Below are 21,179 nucleotides of genomic sequence, written 5' to 3'. Positions count from 1 at the left end.
ATCAGAAGTGGTGGAATTTCCTGAACTACAGAAATACAGAATTGGTTAAATACAGGCTAAGTAGTTCCAGTGTTCATAAGAAAGATTTGCTGCTATTTCCTCTAAGTAAGGAAGTTGTTATTCCTTACTGGTAAGAAACTGGCAAGTACTCTGGAGCTGGAGCTTGTATCCCTTCTCAAGTTACTGATTTCATTTCCTATTTTTTGATCAGTACTGGTTTAGTTCTAGGAAACAGTAATCCAGGACCATTTCACAAGACCTAAGTGTAAAATCATTGCAGAACAAGTGAAGCTAACAGTGACTTAGATGATTTAAAGCTGTCTATGCATGGTGCAGTGCACTTGCAGTGTAGCTGTTCCTTTTTTATTGTCCAGAATATGGTCTTTCATGCTTACTTGTTACTCTGGCATATTAAGACAATGAATTAACTTAATTCCATTTTCTTGATGATGTTGTTAATTTAAATAATTCAGGCTGATAAGAAGGCATACACCCTTTATCCCTAATAATGTGCTGCAGTTACAAATAGTTTGTAATGTGAATCCTTAACACTTTTGCAAATTAAATAGAGGTAACTGTTATGTAAACAATTTCAATTTTACATTTCAGTATAAGTTCTGTTCCTTGAGTGACATTTAGAATTTTAGTTTGCCAGGAAGATACGCATATGTAGCATTTCATATGCCAAATTAAATGCAAGTATAATTTAAATGACTGTAGTTTATTGGGAAGCTTTTCTGTGTAAGAATGTAGATGAGGCTATTCAAATAAATTTGTCATGGGCATAATGTTAAATTGTAGTTTCCTGCCTTTTAGTTTTGTGGAGCCGTGAAATACATTCATGTTTGTCTTAAACAAAACTACCTCTGTAGCTGGAGAGCTTGCTGATCCTGAAACTGCCAGCATCTCATGTCAGAGGCTTTCTCTTTTTCTGACAGCAGATTTCCATCTGTAAACTCCTTATTCACGAGCAAGAGGAAAACAGTTTTGCTGTGATTCTCCCCCACTATTTAAACAGCACATTGTATTTTCATCAACATAAACATCGATTCCAAATGTATATTATGATTCCTGGAAAAATAACTGCTAAAGTAGATGGTTCAAAACACCAGTCTAGAGAGAAGTTTGCTTCTTGTTGTTGTTTTCTAGAAGAATTGACTGAACAGTCACCTGTTTTCTGTTTTCTGCTGTTGGATTCATGTTCTGCCTTCCCTGTAGGTTTCATGTTTATCTCTGTGTTTCCGTAGGCTGAAGCTCGCCTTCTTGAGGAGCAGCGTAGAGTTCAGGTATATCTCCATGAGAGCACACAAGATGAGTTAGCACGAAAGTGTGAGCAAGTACTCATCGAAAAACATCTGGAGATATTTCATACAGAGTTTCAGAATTTGTTGGACGCTGACAAAAATGAAGGTAAGGAGTTTCAAACGCTGGCTTTAGGCTTAGAGCTCTCCTCCCTGATGAATTGTGAATAATGTAAAATCTGGTGCTAGCTAAATGTCTTGTGTTCAGGAATTAGATTAGGAGGGAAGATAGTCACTAAACTGATGGACAAGCAGGTTTTAATGAAATCAGGATGGCTGATGATACTGCTTCAAGGACCCTACCCCAATCCCAGATATTAAAGCAGAACAGCACAATCAAACAGTTTGATTTCTCTTAACGTAGCTGGAATAGTTTCAAGAGCACTTGAGCCATTTTTCCAGCAGGAGCTGAATCTTGTGTGGGAGAGGTGGGAGGTGAAAAACAGACTAGTGCTCTTTCCAGCTCTTTCAGTTTAATCTGTGGATCTTCCTGAGTCAGCACTGAGAATTTTAAAATCCAAAATGTTCAGAAGTATGTATCAGAAATGTTAAAAGAGGAAGAGATGCAAATAAGTAGCTTTTAAAATAGAATATATATAAAATACATAATATTGCATATAGAGCACAAGGAAAGAGTGTAAATTATTAATTGATGAGTTAATTTTGGCTGTGAAAATGATTCTTATATATTGTCATAGAGAACACATAGAATAAGGACTTCTTCAACATTTCCTCTGAAATAAGTGAAGATTATCAGAGTTTAGGTATCTCTAAGGAATTGTCAGTTGTGTTGGTTTGTATTAGTTTCTTCAGGAGTTTATAGAGAGCACAAAATAACAGCCAGAACTAATTCCTGTGGATCATGCAGACGATAAGGATGAATCATGATTCTGATTTCCCAGTTGGGGAACTAATTAAATCTGTATTTCAAGTCTGAGTATGGCAGTATAGCTCTTCTGAAAGGGACAGAATGAAAGAGATGCTGTGGTTAAGTTACTAACGATAAAATTGTTCATTTGAGAGTTTTAAATTGTAACTATGACTCTGTCTCATTGTATATTGTTCTTAAAATATCAACTACAAATTATTACTATCTATAATAGTCATGTTGATAATGAAAAGATGCTTTGAAATCAAAAAGGGCAATTGAGCATGATTAGTAGGTCAGAAGTTAGCTGATTCAAATGTAAATAATCTGTACTAGTATTTGAGTCAGATGTTGTTTGTATTTATAAATATTTACTCCATAGTTAGAAGAGATTTTAATGGATGTTGGTTTGTGAAATGACTTAATAAATTACTTTTGACAAATGAAATAGCAATAGAACAAAAAATTTTTTTCTGAACATAGGACACCTTCACAGACTTTTATTCTTTCCTCCTACTTTATCAAGCTCATGGGTTATGTGAACCCTTAGTACAATCACTTACCATAGTGATGCAATTCCATACGTTTGTCAGAGTAAAAAGGAAAAGAAGTATCTTGTGTCTTGGGCACTGTCTAGTTCTGTATCTTTGGGTTGAGTTTCATGTGGATTATTTCTAAGATTAACTAGACTTTCTCTAAAATGCTTAATTTTTCTCTTCTTTTTCAAAATATTTTTTCTTCTGTTATCAAGCTTCACTTATGGAAATTGTAGCAGTTCCCTTGCCCTTTTTAAGATTCATGAGGTTTCAAGATTAGAAAATGTATTTTCAGTGACAGTCTGATAATTCACTCTTTAATCACAGCAATCAGTTCATTCTCCAATTTGTGATATACCAGCATAGCCATATTATATTTGACTATCCTAAACTTACAATAAAAGGTTGCTCTTTATTAAAATATTTATTGTTTTGCTCTTGAAAGGAAAAGGCACTGGTTTTGAGGTCCTTCCATGCAAACTGTGTTTGAGATTATCAAATTACAGGCCACTCCTGTTGGTGTTCTGTAACTTTTTAATCTATTGTGCAACTAATGCATAAACTGGTTATAAAGGTTGTGGGACACATTCCTCATGTGTTACATACTCACATCAGTATAATACCTGTAGGAAATAATTGGGTTTATTGGGAGAAGGATGTAATGATGTAGGTGGAGTTACCATGCAAATCTTCCATGAGACTATGTAGCATCTCTGCCTTATTTCCCCTAACACAGACATTCTTGTAAACCAACCTGTGAACACTTGTTTGTGGGTAAATACAGCAGCAGCTTGTTGTATCTATGCATGGCATTAGTTTCCTGCCTTTTTTCTAAAATTCTGTGAGTTATTCATATGTTCTTATAAAAGTTAACATCAGGTTGCAATCATGGTTTTTCACAGAGAAAAAAAAAAAGGTTTCATTTTCAAATCTGCAAGTTTAAGTTTGACAAAGTTTTAAGGAAAGGAAAGTGTTATACAGAAACCTAACTGAACTGTCATCCCTTCAGTATTAGAAGGTATCAAACTCTGTGTTGTGTTTCAGAGTTAGGTAGAGCACCAGCTCATTGATTGCTCTGTTTTGTTTAATCTGATAATCCTCTGGTGTAATAAATTGCTCACAAGCCCTTCAGAGAAGTCCTTGCACCTGGGAAGAGCTATCAACCTTTCCGTGTGTTCCACAAGGCGAAATATCCTCCTTAGTTTACAGTAAATAATCTTGATTGTTTACTGTTTGACTGGAGTGCCTGTTCAGTGAGGCCAAGATTGCAAGAGGTGACTGGCAGGTTTGTGGACCTGGTTTATGGCCAATTCAATGTTTGCTTTTTTTTGGAAGAATTCTACTCTCAGAAAATACAAAGTATCTATCCTTTGAAACTAAATAATAAAAACCAAAATTCTCTTCAGTATTAGACTTTCCAAAATTGCTAATTGATTTGGAAAGTCTTGGCTGAAAACTGGTGAAATTTTAATATGAAGCCCTAACATATGGGAAATAACATGCAGTTTTACCTTCATTGGTTCTATTGTAATGCTTTTCAAAACCTCTTTTTCTTTTAGATACAATTATTACTACTGGTAATCAGTCATTTAAAGTTGTTCCTTTTTTGAAGAGATGTCTTTTACTGACAGTGCTTTATTGAAGGAAATTTGATTTATAATGTTTCAGTTTACCTGCTAAGGTCGTATCAACATTTTGCATTAAATTCCCAACTGTTACCACTGATGCTGCCCAAAGTAAGAGTGTTGATATGCAAAGGGTTACAAGTAATGTTAGATATCTGAGAACTGACCTGTTCAGAATAAGATTTAAAGAACAGTGGTCAGCTGGAAAGTGTTATACTCGTAGCACAGCCAGCAGTAACATTAATAAGAGCCTCAAATTCATGGCAGCACCTCAAAATGTTACTTCAATGAGAGAGATTTAACACCATTTTTAAATCATCGCTTTAAACATGCAAAAACTAAAAATAAGAAGTAATTTTTCTGCCATTCAAATGGTGGGTTTTTATTCTTGAGTTTGGTTGCATTGTGAAGGTAAAAAGTAGATCCTAGTATAACAGGTTGTTTTCTCTTTAACTAGTGTTAGCTTTCCAGGTAAGTGCAAAGGTTTGCTGTTGTTTTTTCTGGCTTTTAACAGGAGCAGTTGCATATGTATTTTTGTTGTCAATGGATGTTTAGCTCCTAAGTTGACAACTTGTAAATGAGAAATTGAAGTAATGGCCAGTAGAGATGGGAGATGTTAGTTTTCCTTTTTTTTCTCTTTTTTACAGACTTGGGTCGCATGTATAACCTTGTATCTCGAATCCAGGATGGCCTTGGAGAGCTGAAAAAACTTTTGGAAACTCACATTCATAATCAGGGTCTAGCTGCAATTGAGAAATGTGGAGAAGCTGCACTAAATGCAAGTATCCCATCAAAACAAGTCTCTGTGTGCTGCCACTTTTACATTAGGGGATAGTGAATGCTTCCTGATACAACTTCCAGTTTGTTTGTTTTCCCTCTCACTAATTTAATTTGTAGGGACTTGGCAATTCTCATATGTTGGTAGAAGGTTTAAAACAAAATTTGCATCACTCTGTTTCTACTCTTTAAATTTTGGGGGTCTTTGGGGTGTGTTTTTTGTTTTCATTTGGTTTGGGTGGGTTGTGGGGATTTTTGGTTTGGTTTTGAGAGGGAAGGTGAGTTTCCTTCTGAGATTTTGCTCTCTGTCAGGATGTCATGCTGCTTGGAAAGCTGGCTGTGCAAATACAACACCCAACACTTAAAATACAAGTACACCTGAAAGTCCACTGTTTCAAGAAGCATTATCTCCAGTCAACTGTCATTTATTTCATCATCTTAAGGAATTCTGACTTGGATGGGACTATCTAGAGAAAGTTTCTGTTGGTTTGAGTTTTTTGATAATGTCTTTATTCTGTTTGGAAAAGCATGAGAAATAGAAGAAGAAGAAGGAACTGAAATGGTTGGAAAAGTCACAATATAAGGAGGAGATCAGATCTTTGGAAAGGCTGCTTTTTCAATTTTTATCCCATAACTGTAATTTCAGACTTGATTCTGTATTGATTAGGGTTGCATCTTGGCAACATGAAGTTGTTTAAACCATTTGCCAGCCGCCTTCTTTATGCACAATATGATGTTTTCCAGGGGAAAAGAAAGAGTGAAACACTGCACAAAGCAAGATCAGGATAGAATATAGATTCTACCAAATTTTATTTAAAGTGGAATTCAAGAAGCACTTTGCAAATGCTCTCAGGCATTGTCACTGATAATACCATCATTACTGTGATTCTCAGGGTGATCCTGTGCAGAGCCAGGGGTTGGACTTTGGTGATCCTTGTGGGTCCCTAAACACTATGATTCTATGATTAACTTTGATTTTTGACAAAGTTTATTTTAACTTACTGCTTTCCTGAGAAGTTCTTAAAATAGCTTCATACTAAAGCAGTAATCTGTATTGAAGAGTGTAGTGTCTGTTGTTCATTTCTGTCGTTTGAAGTGCACAGCTTTTTAGCAGTGTTGATCTTTTATGAATCATAAAGTAATCTTGAAGCAAGTTCAGGAATCTTCAGTTTCATTTGTAGGTGTCTCTGTGAGTTTTGAGATCAGATCTACTCCATGCTTTGCACATCCCCTAGTGGTACTCACTCTTGAGGTTTTTTCCTGCTTAGGCCTTGAAGAATTAGGCCACCAGAAAAAATGAAAGCTCTTTCTCCAGGAATTATTTCATCTTTCAGAGAGAGGAGGTCCAAGATTTGCATGTATTAGTTGACTCCAACCATTTACAAAACTCTTCCAGCCTCTGACACTTTTTCTTATTTCCACTTCTTTCTCTTTCATTCCTTATTCCACACATTTGTTCTTCATTTTCACAGCAGTATCTCTGGCTGTTACCCTTGGGAACCATCTTGCCTTTTCTTGCAATATCCCACACACCACTGTATTGCTGTTCATCATTGCTTTGTTAGTCCTCTGTCACACTTAGGATTGATTATTCCCAACCTCATTTACCTGTACTGCGTCTAAACAGATAATCAAGTGAACAAATGCTTCTCACTTTCTCTGTAGTCAGTGCAGAGAAATAGTCATACCAGCCTGTCTCATTTCACCTGTTTTAGACTTCAGTGCAGAAGGAGTTGTGCTCTAGTCTCTGTTTACTGTATTAACAAGACTGCTTTTTAGTCAGAAAATTGGCTGCTTTTTGTGCCTTTTGTTTGTTGGTTTTTTTAGCCCTTGTAATCAGTACTTTTCTGAATGTCCTTCAAATCCACTTGCATTCCTTATCTCAGAAGCTCTCAATAATCTCAGTTCTTCATCTCAAGCATGGCATGAGAGTGGTGGTCCATGGTAGCCTGTGTCTGTCTTCAGTGACAACAGGAAATGTTTTTCAGGATCCTGATAAAACCCTGCCATATTCCTCCACTTCTAGCCAACAAGACCTTCTGATCTCCAAATTGAAGACTTCCAGCCTTTTTTAGTCTTCCAGCCTGTTGTGTAGTAGTTGTCCTGTGTGCCTGATGATTTACTTGCCCATCATTGTCCCTACTCCTTGACTCCAGTCTGTCTTTATTGAGAAGCAAAGATCAGTAACTGCACAAAGAGCTCAGTCTGAGTACAGTAAGCTTGATGTTTATTGGCATCTGGCTGCCACTGGGTGCTGAGCACATAGTTTTTAAGAGCTGCCAATGACTGAGGTGTCTGTACTAAGTTGTACCTACTGGATAAACACCAGTCACATTCTTACTACAGAGATTTTCCTCTATAGCAGCTGCCACTTTATAATTGTCCATCTCTCTCAAGAGTGACTTGAAATAAGTTTAAGTCTTTGAAAATGTTTTCAGGGTTGAGTAAATACTTTGTTGCCTTTTGTGTGATGTGGTACACTCTGCACTTTGGTTGCTGTAAATGAAAGCTTGCAGTAACATGAGTCAGTCCTGGACATAAGAACTGAACTGGTCTGGGTACTGGTTTACCTTCAAAATGTTTCTAATACATCATAGACTTTCTTTACACAAATTCTCTTGGATCAGTGAATAGCTCCATTTTGGAGGAAGTAGAAAGCAGAAAGTCAGCAGGTTGCAAAATCCAGTCTCTCCTTATTGCAGGATCCAAAAATGTATGTACAGACAGTGTTGGATGTCCATAAGAAGTACAACGCTTTAGTCATGTCTGCATTCAACAACGATGCTGGCTTCGTGGCTGCACTAGACAAAGTAAGTGCATGTAGTGGCAGATGCTGGACTTGCTTGGTTTTTTTCCCATGCAAAATAAAAAAAATTGTCTCCCAAAATTTCACTGTCTTTTGTGATTTATAGGCTTGTGGTCGATTTATAAATAATAATGCAGTAACAAAAATGGCTCAATCATCCAGTAAATCCCCAGAGCTACTGGCACGATACTGTGACTCTTTACTAAAGAAAAGGTATGTCCTCAAAGACAAATGATTATTTCATGCTGGCTTTTATTTTAAAAGGTTGTAGCCTATGAAGTTTTATACTGTCTTCAGAAGCACAATTTGATTTTGCAAGAAATTAATTTTATCAAATTCTGGATACAAAAATTTCGGTGGGACCATTCCTAAAGGTTGTGTTGTTTGGTATTCTTTTAAAGGAAAAGTGGAGGAAATAAGCAAAGCTTTCTTGCCTTATAGGAATCTTAAGTTTTTGTTTTTCAGTAAAACTGAAGGAGGTAGGGTTTTTTACACTGAAAAACTTAAATTGCGTTGTATCTTGTAAAGAGATGCACATTCCCTTTTTCCATTAAAACTGTTGCTTCCCTCCTTTTGTTTTTTCTATACCTTCTTCTATTTGGGCAGAAATTGAGGAGAAAAACTGCTTTCTAACCTTTCATAGTTCATATTTTAATTCAAGGTATTTGGCTTTAAATGATTCAGCAGCTCATACCCTGAGTTGGTATCAGTTCAGTTCATACTGGATTGGTGTCAGTTTTGTCCCATTTCTAGTCGTTTTGGCAGAGGGTAAAAAGCCACCACCAAACAACCCAAAAATGGGAGAACTTGCTCACTTTTGTCTTTCCCATCTCCTCCTTCATTCAGCAAAGGGTTTATTTTCTCCTTTACAAATACTGACTGTGTGCAGGGTAGATTTGGGGTCTGCCTGGTGGGCAAACATGAGATGGAGGAAGACAATGTGGCAATGTGGTGCCACCTGAACTTTTACCCAGTCAAGTCCTAGCTCTGTGAGCTGTTTTCTTCTCACTGTACTACCTAAGATAAGAAATAAAGATAGCATCTAGCAGCAGGAAGAGAGAGGTCCATGTTTAAGCTCTTAAATCCTGAAAAATACCAGGCTACCAGCAAGTCCCAAGCAAGTCATGGTCCAAGACTTCAGCCTGTGACATTTGGGAACCTCAGAATTGCTGACAGGTGGAGCAGTGAACTGTTCACTTCATTACATTGTTTTCTCTTTAAAGAGCCTTTGATCCCAGAACTACTCAAATTTGCATTCTTTGATTTCTGAAGCTTCCATATGCATCCATATGTTGGTTTAATTCTACTGGTTTGGGACTCATTAAAAATGGCACTTCTTTAATTACAGCTCAAAGAATCCAGAAGAAGCAGAATTGGAAGATACACTCAATCAAGTGGTAAGATGTCTATAAATACATACAAAATATAAAAAGTTATTTTATTTTGTTTATTAAAAAACTCTTTATGGCAGATTTAAAGTGGCTATATTGAAGTTAGGCTTTTGCTTAATCCATATATGCATATAAAATGTATCTTTTCCATGACATCTTTTTATATCCTTATATATCCACATATATGTAATATGCTCTACATGTGGAATATACAGTTCTTGTTTTAAAATAGTATTCATATTTAAAACAAACACCACCAGTCCCTCCACCCTCTCTCAAAAAAGCCAAAAAAAAAACCTCCCAATCTTTAAAATTTAGGTGCAAATCAAGTAGTTCCTGCTACATCTTTTTCAAGACAAATGTTTAAATATTTTTCCCTTACAAATTATCTTGGCTTTTCCAGATGGTTGTCTTCAAGTACATTGAGGATAAAGATGTGTTTCAAAAATTCTATGCTAAAATGCTGGCAAAGAGACTTGTGCATCAAAACAGTGCTAGTGATGATGCTGAGGCAAGCATGATCTCCAAACTAAAAGTGAGTATTCCATGGCTGTCCCATGATTTATTGCCTTGCAGATCTTCACACTGTTTTGGAAAGCATTGACATGCATCCTTTCATTTGTTTATTTTTATACACAGAAAAATACACAACCTATGGCTTTTTTGTTTGTTTTTTTAAATCATAGGAACTTCTAGTGCATGCCTGATGGAGCTAAGCTTAATTATTCTTAGCCAAATGAATGACACGGATTTAATTATTCAAGGGAATGAGTACTGAAAAGTACTCATTAACCATAACTCATTAACCATATTTAGGCAGAGTTAAGCAAAATACAGTTGACTACCCTTTGAGTAGTCTTTCATTGTGTTTTGCTTAATCTTTAAACAAAATTTTTGTCAGTTTTCAATGGCAGATAAAGCTCATATTCCAGGGGGGATGGGCACTTTAAGGAAGGGAAATATGGAACTTTGTTCATCTTCTGTTAAGGAAATAAGTTCCAACCCTTTGTTCTTTTCATTAGCCAATGTCCAATATGTGTCTTGCTGATGTATCTGTGCTTTTAAATGCAGCAAGCTTGTGGTTTTGAGTATACCTCCAAGCTGCAGCGGATGTTCCAAGACATTGGTGTAAGCAAGGATTTGAATGAGCAGTTTAAAAAGCACCTGACCAATTCAGAACCATTAGATTGTAAGTAGCACCTTTACCTAAGTTACTATTGCATAGTATAGCTTCCTCTTATTGCTGCAGAACTAAGCGTGTGAGGGAAATATATGACTTACTCATATTGCCACAAATTAGAGTGCTGACCATGAGAGCTGGGGTGTTTAAATTCTAGGTCTGTTCTTTGTCTTCCAGTAGCTCTTTGTGTGTTTTCTGAGTAGCCTCCTCCTGATTTTAGAGCTCACATTTAGGTACATAACTAAATTAAGTTGAATACTGTCGCATCTTTTTTTTCCCTTTTCTTATGCTTGATTGGAGAGATGTTTTTCTTTAAACAGTTTTGATTTTTAACTGTTTAATACTTAGACTTATGTGGAAGTATTAAGGATGTTGTTTTCCAGGTTGTTAGATGTCCCTGTCACCTTTTTATGCTTTCCTTTTCAACTGAAGCACGTTGAACCAAATTCTGTCAAGAGTTGATAAATATTTCTTGGATTACAATTAGAGTTGGGTATCATCAGGTTTAAATTTTACTTAGTTTTTGTATTGTTTGTACTTGACTTGACCAAAATACCTTACAAGTATAGGTGTGAAGGTCTGTTCTTGCAGTTGTGTATTGTGGAGTGATGATGAACACTTTCTCTTTTAACATCGAAGTGGGAAAATTGTAACACATTGTAGGGATAGAAACAGAATAATAACTTCTCCAAATAAGAGAAGATTGAGTGCCTGTAACAGTAAATCTAAAGCTCTCCAACTGCAAGGACATCTCTCATGAACAGCTTTGGTTATGCTCTGACAAAATAGTGCTTAATGATTTTTTTACCATGTTAGTTTGACCATGAATCAGAAACATGTCTGTGTAAGAACTGGGACTGTGTGTGAAGAGGGAGTTAGGAGAAAGTGGGATAATGCAGCTGATCCTCTTCTCCTGTCTTTCAGTGGATTTCAGCATCCAGGTGCTGAGCTCTGGATCGTGGCCGTTCCAGCAGTCCTGCACATTTGCTCTGCCATCTGAGGTGAGGCACTTGCTCTTGGTTCATCTGAGCATGGAATGATCCTGAGAGAAATTTTTTTACAAGGCTGTCTCCTTCCATTCTGCTGTGTATCAGAGAGGACTATAAATGTCTCTGATATTTGCCTATTTGGCCTGAGGATATTAGGCACAAGATAATTGGATAAGGTAGTAGGAGGGAGCTGTGTGAAATGTGTGTTTTCGTATCTTTCCCATGAAAACTCCCTGGTTAATGAATCTTTCTTCAAAATATTCAACAGCAACTAAAGCAAATCTTTGTTAGTACATTTTTCTGGGTTTGCGTAATTTAAGAAACCTTTTCATACCATTGCTTCAGCTTTGCCCAGTAAAATCTTTAGATATTATAATCAGTTTTCTGCTGAGTGCTTATCCAGAAAAAAGACATGAATATTTAACATGAGAAATAAATTTAATGCTGTTTCCTGGAGGATGAAGGTGGTTAAAACAAATTGCTTTTCTAGCCATGCTTAATGTTTCACAAAAGGAAGAATGAACCTTAAATGCTGTTTACATTTGTACTGTTAATGATATTTTAAAGGAGAAATTTATAACAGAGAGAAATTTTTCATCCAGTCTGCCAAATTTGAATACTTTGAGTTTCCATTCGGGCTATTTAGACAACATGGTGGTTGAGGGTGATCAGATCTGATTCCATAACATGTTCTAGTAATGGTAAAGGAAGGTAGATAATACTTTATTTATTTATTTATTTGTTTGTTTGTTACTCATGTTTTTATACAGTTAGAACGGAGCTATCAGAGATTTACTGCATTTTATGCCAGTCGTCACAGTGGAAGAAAATTAACATGGTTGTATCAGCTGTCCAAAGGGGAATTGGTTACCAACTGTTTCAAAAACAGATACACATTACAGGTAAGGACAAGTCATACCAATAGAAACACTTGGTGATGGCTGTTTTCAGAGGACTGCATGCAGCCAGTAGAACCTTTATATATATTTATTTTATTTACTATACTGATACTAAAGATCTGTGTTTAAAATTGACTTAGGAAATGGAACACATCACCTGTGGTTTAAACAGGTACTGAAATGCATTTTCTGAGATAAATGCAACCTCTTTGCCTAGGATCTCATGCTGCTTATACTTTCCTGTCTGCTTTTTCTCAAAAAGTAGATGGGAGAAGAAACAAGATAGTGTCAGACTTTGACCTTGTCATCATAGATTAACCCTGTGATGATAGAGATGGATCAGCTACTGAGAGCTGCGTGGTGTATAAATTTGGTTTCATTATTCTGCTGGAGTTGGGAGGGTTGTGAGGATGAATTCAGCAGTCTGTATTGGGTATAGTGCAGATTAAATGGGCAAGAGTTGGAGTGACAGAGGAAAACAACTTAAAACTATATTGGCAAATACAAGGATAATGCTTTGATGCCATAATAGACAATTTGATGGAGTGTCTGAAGCAAGCTAAATGATTCTAATCCTGGGGTTTTTGTTTAGATAATGCTGGAAGGGGGAGTTCTGGTTGTAAAAGCAACATTTGATTCTTTTTTTGTGATTAGCACCACTTGGGTATTCTCTGTTGTCCAAATATTCCAGTGTGTGTGTTTAACTGGTGTGTTTCAGGCTGTTCAAATTCAGAAAGTGTTTGTAAGTTCTCATTTTTTGATTTCCCCCCTCTCCCCTGTGTTCTTTGTTTTTGGATTTGTCAGGCATCCACATTCCAGATGGCAATTTTACTGCAGTACAACACAGAAGATGCCTACACTGTGCAGCAGCTGACAGACAGTACTCAAATAAAAATGGTAGTGACTTTCCATGTTTTACCACACTCTTGTGAGCAAGTGTTTTGGTCTTCAGGGCTCTTCCTGCTATCATAAGAAATTTGGATTACACATGCTTGGAGCCAGAACCAGCTTCTGTCCCAAAGGAGACAGATGTGCTCTATTCTTGGTCAATTCACTTTCCTGGTTTACTTTCCTGTAGTCATAACTGCCTGGTGTTCTGATGAGTCTTAGTGCATGTACATTCCTGCTCATGACTGGAGTGAATTGTCTAGCTTCCTGCTGAGCTCTGGGTAGAAGTTTTCAGTGTTTCAATGCATACATTTTAATGTTAAAAGACAACATTTTAGCAAAACCAGCATTTTCCTTAAATGATTGATCTATGCATCTGTCATTCTTTTATATCTCAAGGCTTTTTTACATGAACATAGTAAATCTGCAGTTCATTGGCCAGCTCTCTCCTGTGGAAAAGGTTCCCTCCTTTTCTCCCAAGCAGGCTTTATGGCCCACAATTTGACATTTATTTGACCTTTAGCAGTAGGTTTGAATCAAGTCTGCTCTGACTTCTGGAAAGTTAGGTATTCCTCTTCAGTAGGATCTTTACTTCTAGAAATGCATACCTAGAAATTATTGTTGCTGATGGATTACAGCAACCCAGAAGTCTTAGGGGGTTGCCATTTATTGCAGACTGTAGTAAAAGAGCAGCTTTGCAGGCCTGCACAAAATATTGCCAGTAGCCTTCTGAGTGAGCAACCAGCAACAGCAACCAGAACTGATCCCTGTTAAAACAAAAATATGTTAATCAGAAAGCAGAGAGTGCTTGCTTTCTGAAGTTTAAGCTTGCCATGGTATATATATTTGCATGGTTTGGGAAAAATTATTTCTTAGGCATATAAGTCTGCTTTCAAAATAGTTCCTAAAGCAGCAACTGGAAAGATCTCTTGTTTGGAATTAGTATTTCTCAAGAATTTTATTATATTTGACCAACCACAAGGGGGGATACGTCATAAAACAATGTCCTTTTTGGGTGTTATTTCTGTGAACTTAGTTTTTACTGCTTTTTCTTGCCCCCTCATTTTGCAGTGTTCTGCACTCATTAGTTCTTAGTCTAAATATGTTCATTCTTGTTCAAGTTTTTAAGTTAGACAAAGGTGCTGTCTATCTGTACTGATAATGTTTTCTATAATTTTGTAGGATATCTTGGCACAAGTTCTACAGATACTGTTGAAATCAAAATTGCTTGTAAGTACTCTTGCTTTCTCATGACCTGCTTAACATACAGTGAAATATGTTAGACTATTTATTTATTTACTTGTTTGTTTGTTTATTTATTGCAGGTTTTGGAAGATGAAAATGCAAATGTTGATGAAGTGGAGTTAAAACCAGATACTTTAATAAAACTGTATCTTGGTTACAAAAAGTAAGCAGCATGAATCACTTAGATGTAATGAGTAGCATCCTCCTCTGCTTTCAAAATCTGGGTGAAACCTAATATACTTGGGATGAAAGCTTTGGGGTTCAAGTGCCAATTCAAATGTAGATCCAATATGTACCAGCATTAAGGGAGAGGGCTCATGAGTGGTGGGAGATGGGTGTGATTTCAGCTCTTAGGCTTTGACTTTGTCATAAAGTCATAAAAAAAGTCGAGGCCTGATGTATTTTCATATGTCCTTTTTGTTCCTCAGTTTTTGTCCAGTTCTTGAGTAGTTCATTCAAGTGCTGCCATTTTGCCAAGGTGTTACTCACAAGCACTCAGCAAATCCATGATATTTTATAAGGTTACAGTAGTGTCCAGTGACCCACAAAGGTCAAAAGCATAAATGTTCATCCACTACTGCTAACATGAGAAGATCAGGCTTGTTTTATAACCACGGTGTATACAGTGATTTGAAGACTTAATAAACACAATTTTCAGTAGGTTTTATTACTTACTTTAAGCAGTTGTGTATTTTAAGCTGTTTACAGCACTGTGGTACTTGTTATCATGCTTACCAGAGCATAGATATAAACACACATAAATTCAGTGAGGAGTTCAGTGCTTCGTGAAGATAAGATCTCAGGTGAAAGAAACATTTTAAAACCTTTCCTTGTACTTCACCCTTTATCTGCTTTCTATCCCCCTTTACCAAATTAAAGGTTTGAGAATTCATGGTCTGTTGCATTAATGCAGTGATGGAAACAGCTCAGGGTTGCTGCATTGTGCAGCAGCTGCTTCCCAATTTATGATGGAGAGCACTGTGCTAAATAAATAACAGTGCAGCTAACAAACAGGCTGAGCAGAGCCCTGTGCTCCCTGGTGCTCTGGTGCTGAGGTTTGCTCCCCACTTGTGACACAGGACCTTGTCTTGAGTGGCCACGTGTGGCAGTGGGCTCACCTCAGCACAGCTGTCAGTGCCAGGGAGCCTGTGAAAGAAAGGCAGAGCTCAGTTCCACAGAACAAACAGATTTCTCCACATTATAGTCAGAATCCTGTCTGTAAATCAGAAATTCTGTAAATCAGATTCTGTTTCCATTGCCTTCCTTTGTCCCCTTCACTGACTCCAAACTTCTTAGCACACACAGAAATATTTTGAATACAGTGTAACTGTACAGTGCTAGTTACACAGATCACTGGGATGGATTCAGTAAGCTGTGAGATACCAGAAAGTTAGTTTGTTTCATTGATTGGTTGTGGGCATTCTTTATAATCTTTTTTAACTTGAATAAGAGCATCTCAGGTTTTCAGAAGAGCCAAAGTCCTGTATTGTTGTAATCATGGTGCTGTGGCTTTTATTTTGGAGTTGGGTTTTGTTTGATGTTTTTTCTGTTTCTTAGGTTTTTAAACAGTCTAATTGTTCATTAACTTCTGCTTTTCTTTACAGCAAAAAATTAAGGGTAAACATCAATGTGCCAATGAAGACTGAACAGAAACAGGAGCAAGAAACTACACACAAAAATATAGAGGAAGACAGGAAACTACTGATTCAGGTGAGTTTTATTGCAGAATGCTGTCATGAACTCAATCACATGTGTGTAATAATTTATGAAGCTTACTGTAGGGTTTTCCTAATTTTTACTAGAAGACAACATGCTCTAACTACATTAGAGTTCAAAAAATGTATTTAAAATATTCTTAAAGGTGATTTGAGCCTGTAGTAGAAACTGGAGGAAGGCACTGTTCCTACCTGATGTTGATGAGTGTTTGGCTTCCTTGAATACACATTCACCAGACCTTGTCCTTGATGAAAACTGAATAGTAAAAAAATAGTAATACCCAGGTAGTATGAAATCAGCATTGGTTTTATATCAGTTCATTTGGAATCCACTTGAGAGGCAGGGGAAGGAAATACAGAAGTACCACTAAGACAGTGTCACAGTAAGGTTAAATATATAAAGAAGGCTTTTTGCTACACAAGCAGTTTTGTGTGGCTCTTGTTACCAGTTGGTGCTATTATTATTATGACTGACTGACTGTAAGCACAGTTCTAAAAATTCATGTGTCAAAACCACTTTTGATGCCTGTGTGCTGTGGAGACTCTGAGTCCTTGAAGTCTGTGTGAGTGGCTGACACTGGGCAAAGCTTCTCCTGTCTGGTGCTCGAGGTGGTGGTGGTGGTGGTGCTTCTGCAGGGGCAGACATCACCTAGGGGAGTGAAATGGCTTTGCACAGAGGGACAGGTACTGTGCTCCTAAACACACCTTCCCAACTTTGCTGTGCAGGCTGCTATTGTGAGAATCATGAAAATGAGGAAGGTTCTAAAACACCAGCAACTGCTTGGAGAAGTGCTAACACAGCTGTCCTCAAGGTTCAAGCCACGAGTTCCTGTAATTAAGGTATGTGAGACCCACATCTCTGAACCTGGATTCCAGGAGGTGAGGAGGATATCTACACAGACAAAACACTTGCTTCTGAATTAAAAAGGAAAGCTATGGAGATGGGATGGGCAAGGACAGATTTTTTTGAGTTGCAAGTAGGAAATATTTTAAGAAGACATATTGCATTTCTCTTAGGGTACTATCCGTGTTTCACGTTGTTGGCAGTGGTGGTGAAATAGTCGCTGGATTGTGTCTTTTTACATCAGTGTCAGCTTACCATTGCCCTTGATCCAGGCTTACCTTTTGTTCCTGTTTCCTGCTTTCCTTTACAGTAAAAACGTTGGGGAAGGGGGCATTGTATTTAATTATTTACTCATAATTATATTGATTATATTAATTATTCATTTATGTATATTAATTTCTTCATCAGTTTAAGTGAGCTCACCAGCAGTTTTTATATCCACAACCAAGGGGTAGGTGAGGCAAAGGACAGGCAGTGAGAGCAGTTGCATAAACTGGCACCAGGGCAGTTACACAGAGAGTCCCTCGCTGCTGCTGCTGCTCTTTCATGACCTTACATAAGCTCTCTGCACCTTGGTGTAATTCTTTATTTGCTGTCTTACTATGAAGTTGTTCAGCATGCTGATGATTTCCCAATCACACCCCTGGAATGACATCCAGTAAGTGCAGTTCAGTTTAGTGGATTAGCAAAGCCTTCAGCTTGGATGTGGTCATAAAGAGGAGAGTGAACTGCTGTGGTTTGTGTCCTTTGCCTATTCCCATCCTGTTTGCCAGGGAACTCCCTTGGGGGGTCAAAATCAAAGTTTGGAACAACCCCAGAGGGGCTTTTATGCCCATGTCCCACAGCTTACCTCTGTTCTGTTCCTCCCACAGAAATGCATCGACATCCTCATTGAGAAGGAATACTTGGAACGTGTAGATGGTGAGAAGGACACCTACAGTTACTTGGCTTAGCATTTTTATTAGCAATGACCTGACTGTGTGACACTCGGCAAGTAGGTATGTGATGGAAAGAATGAAAGCGACAGAACTTCATAGCAGCCACCCTGCTGCCATTTGGACCTCCCTTTTTAATGACTGAGACCAGGACTCCATCAGCCAGTCTCAGATTTACATCAGAACTGCTCAGGATTGATACATTTCAAGTATGTAAATATGGACACCAATGCCATTTAACCTAATTTAAGAACAGAAAGGAATCAGACCCTTCTCGTTTAAGGGTTGCATGCTACTGCATTTAAATCAATACATTGGCTATATGATAAACAGCTGCCATCACAGGCAGCACTTATACATGTTGGCAGCACTTGGAGAGCGAGTCTGAATGGACCCATGTGTAATCTGCTATGAAAAACCATTTGTATAGTGTGTTTCATTTTTTAATGTGTGATAAATAATAAAAAAAATTTAAAAGATTTCTGTACAAGTTGCATTTGGTTTTATTGTTTTAAGTTTCATGACTTATCTTTCTAAATGTAAATAAAAGGTATAATGGTTATGAAAGCTATTAGAAATTCGTTTTGCTTTTCCTCCCCATTTTCTGGTGCTTTAAGAACATTTTGTTCTATGAAGGTACTGTCATCTATCATTATCTGTGCATGTTACTTCTTTTTGAAGAGGAAATGTCTGTGCTTTGAAAATAAAAGAAATTTGTGATGATTTCACAAGATATGCAGAACAGAAAATGCTCAAAATATTTGTGGCAATGCTTGGTCATCTGAACTTGGAGCTGGTTTTAATATTGCTCTTTGTGCTATAAAGTGCATCACCCTTGCATAAATGCTGCCGAGAACAAAGGAAGTTTAGGCTGCCCATTTCTTTGACTGAAGTGGAGCAGAAAATTGAGTGTGTTCTTGAAGAACAATTCCCATTAAATCTAACCTCTGGTGGGAATTAAAATACTTTAAAGTGTTACTAGACATACCTTGATTGACCAGGCCTCATTCCATTCTTCTCACAACATTTTATGAAATGAGTATTGGCATTCCATATGCTACAAGCACAATGCTGCCATCCTCCCAGCTCTCACTATTGGTAATCTATATTTTCTAATCTTCATCGTGAAAAGAACTTCTGTAGCCATTTTACCCTTGATGCAAACTGTGATTTTGTTCACTGTTTCTTCTCGCAGGAAAGGAGCCAGGTTTTGTGTTGCTAATGTTTCTCTCTTGAGGGAAATGGTTACAGTTGAACTCTGGGTTAAAAAAAAACCTGAGCAGTACTAGGAGAGGGGTGTCATCTGCACTTGAGATTTTATATGCTTGCTATTTCTGTTCTGAAAGAGCTAAAGACTGCCATTGGGGCAATAGAAGCATCTTGCTGCTCAAAGTTGCTTTTGGAAATTTAGAAGAATGGAACTAGTGATGCCTCTCTTTTTTTTTTCCCTAAGATGCTGTTTTGTTTTTGTAAACCCTTCTTGCAGAAAGTTCAGGGCTAATAGATTTCTTTAGCAGGATGTGTGTGCTATGATGACAAAGAAGCAGCCTGAACTCCTTTCTTAGTTGGAAGGCCTGAAATCACCTGCTCTGAGCTGCCTTTCAAAGCCCTTGGGTGGTTAAAGCAGTGCTTTGTGTACTGTGCATCCTTCAGAGCAGGAGCTGTGCTCTACCTGAGGGAGAAAATCAGGTTTTTACTTTTGGACTGTTCTTTTCCTCATCAGCTCTTAGTTCTTACTTGGGCCACCACCAAGGTGGAGGGCATGTGGCAGCTGCCTGCTGTACATGGAGTGTGGAAACAGGAGGAGCTGAACTCAGCCCCAGGCTTGGAGCCCCCTCAGTGCAGCAGGTAACTGGTCACCATGGACAGGAATTCATGGACTCAGTGTGGCAGTAATGCCCTCCCACTCCAGCTGGTTTGACCTGAGCATTGTATTCTACATCACAAGCTAAAGTTCCATCCACTAGCAAGTAAGAAATAAATGTGGTAGCCCTGTACAATCTAACTGCAGTGCAAATGTTTCTGGATGAAAACTGTGCATTTCTCTTCTGCATCTCTTAACTCTTTAACACAGGTGTAGTTACTGTTGTATTTATCATTCACTTTGGTGCTTCAGAGAAGCCGCAGTGAGGGCACCTTGTACCACAGCTTTGTCTTGAAAGCAGTGTTTGTCACAGAAATCACAGCTACTCTGGCAATTGCAGGCGTTTCTGGGCTGCAGCCATTCCTCCAGGGAACTTGGATGTGGCTGCATCCAAGGGAGCTGAGAAACTGCAAGACCACCCCTGTCTCACTCAGGCACTGCAGCACCAATCACCTGACTGCCATCCACACTGTTTCCATCTTCACACTGATCTTAAACCCAGAGTAACAGAAGGAGACAAGTATGGAGCTGCCTTTGCACAGAAGTTACACGTTAAATTCACATTGCTTTCTCAAGGGGCTGACACAAAATTCCAACTCAATTCCAGTAAAAATGAAGAAGTTCAAGTATCCTTTATTCAAGGTTGAAAAATGTACCACACCACATTATTGCAAAAGTTCCTAGGTACAAAACACTTTGCAGCTGGTGAGAAGGCAATAAAAAGTTGGTTTTTTTAAAATTCATTACTATAAATTACTGTTACAGTACTTTGCAAATACAGAATTTCAAATTGCATCATTTGTATTTTTCTAAAATTGCCCACAGTACTAGAAATTCCTGAAGATAAGGCAGCTGTTTGTTTAAAAGAAGAGGTAGCTGGTGTCAAGGGATTTCCATTTCTCTTTCAATGCCCACATACTTAAGGGCATCAGCTTGGCTATATCTGAAATTTAAAAAAACCAAAATCACAAAAAGCCAGTATCATGGAACATTTCAGCTTCATTGTTCTGACAGAATGGCACCACAGCCTGGAATACTCATATTTCCCATCATTTCCTCACCAGCTGGGGTGTTTCCTCCTTGTGTGAATTTGCAGGTGCATAACACTGCTGACCCACAAGAAACTACTTTCAGATGTGTTTGATCAAAGGAGACAAATCACTAAAATTCCATTCTTTTTCACCTTGACTCTCACAGTCCTGATGTTCATTTTCAGTACTGGAAAGCATTTCTCCAGACTGACCTACACAGTATTGCCAGTGGACAGCTTAGTTTTTGCCAAGTAAGATGATTGTAGGGGACAGTAAGGACACATT

General features: G+C 37.8%; 2 protein-coding genes across 7 annotated transcripts in view; one reads left to right on the top strand and one right to left on the bottom strand.

Annotated features, from left to right (window-relative positions):
* The window catches only part of CUL1 (cullin 1), a 51,999-nt gene extending 33,510 nt beyond the window's left edge, over window positions 1-18,489 (top strand). The window contains exons 8-22 of one of the 2 annotated variants that reach the window (XM_063157990.1): window positions 1,248-1,410; window positions 4,978-5,108; window positions 7,810-7,917; window positions 8,020-8,126; window positions 9,262-9,310; window positions 9,708-9,839; window positions 10,376-10,493; window positions 11,409-11,485; window positions 12,244-12,375; window positions 13,177-13,269; window positions 14,443-14,490; window positions 14,586-14,668; window positions 16,110-16,215; window positions 16,947-17,060; window positions 17,937-18,489. In XM_063157990.1, the coding sequence (XP_063014060.1) occupies window positions 1,248-1,410; window positions 4,978-5,108; window positions 7,810-7,917; window positions 8,020-8,126; window positions 9,262-9,310; window positions 9,708-9,839; window positions 10,376-10,493; window positions 11,409-11,485; window positions 12,244-12,375; window positions 13,177-13,269; window positions 14,443-14,490; window positions 14,586-14,668; window positions 16,110-16,215; window positions 16,947-17,060; window positions 17,937-18,017 (1,542 nt within the window). In that variant the 3' untranslated portion in view covers window positions 18,018-18,489. Of the gene's footprint in view, window positions 1-1,247; window positions 1,411-4,977; window positions 5,109-7,809; window positions 7,918-8,019; window positions 8,127-9,261; window positions 9,311-9,707; window positions 9,840-10,375; window positions 10,494-11,408; window positions 11,486-12,243; window positions 12,376-13,176; window positions 13,270-14,442; window positions 14,491-14,585; window positions 14,669-16,109; window positions 16,216-16,946; window positions 17,394-17,936 lie in introns of those variants that run through there. The other variant, XM_063157987.1, reaches the window with a different exon arrangement.
* A 1,975-nt stretch (window positions 18,490-20,464) lies between these two features.
* Window positions 20,465-21,179, bottom strand: part of EZH2 (enhancer of zeste 2 polycomb repressive complex 2 subunit) — a 36,563-nt gene continuing 35,848 nt past the window's right edge. For all 5 annotated transcript variants that reach the window (XM_063157973.1, XM_063157966.1, XM_063157981.1 and 2 more), the window contains exon 20: window positions 20,465-20,806. In XM_063157973.1, coding sequence (XP_063014043.1) covers window positions 20,746-20,806 — 61 coding nt within the window. In that variant the 3' untranslated portion in view covers window positions 20,465-20,745. The remainder of the gene's footprint in view (window positions 20,807-21,179) is intronic.

The sequence above is a fragment of the Melospiza melodia genome, chromosome 1 (assembly GCF_035770615.1).
Source record: "Melospiza melodia melodia isolate bMelMel2 chromosome 1, bMelMel2.pri, whole genome shotgun sequence".
NCBI classification, from domain to species: Eukaryota; Metazoa; Chordata; class Aves; order Passeriformes; family Passerellidae; genus Melospiza; species Melospiza melodia.
The sequence above is the reverse complement of the archived record's forward strand: the minus strand, read 5'-3'. Positions and strand labels throughout refer to the sequence as shown.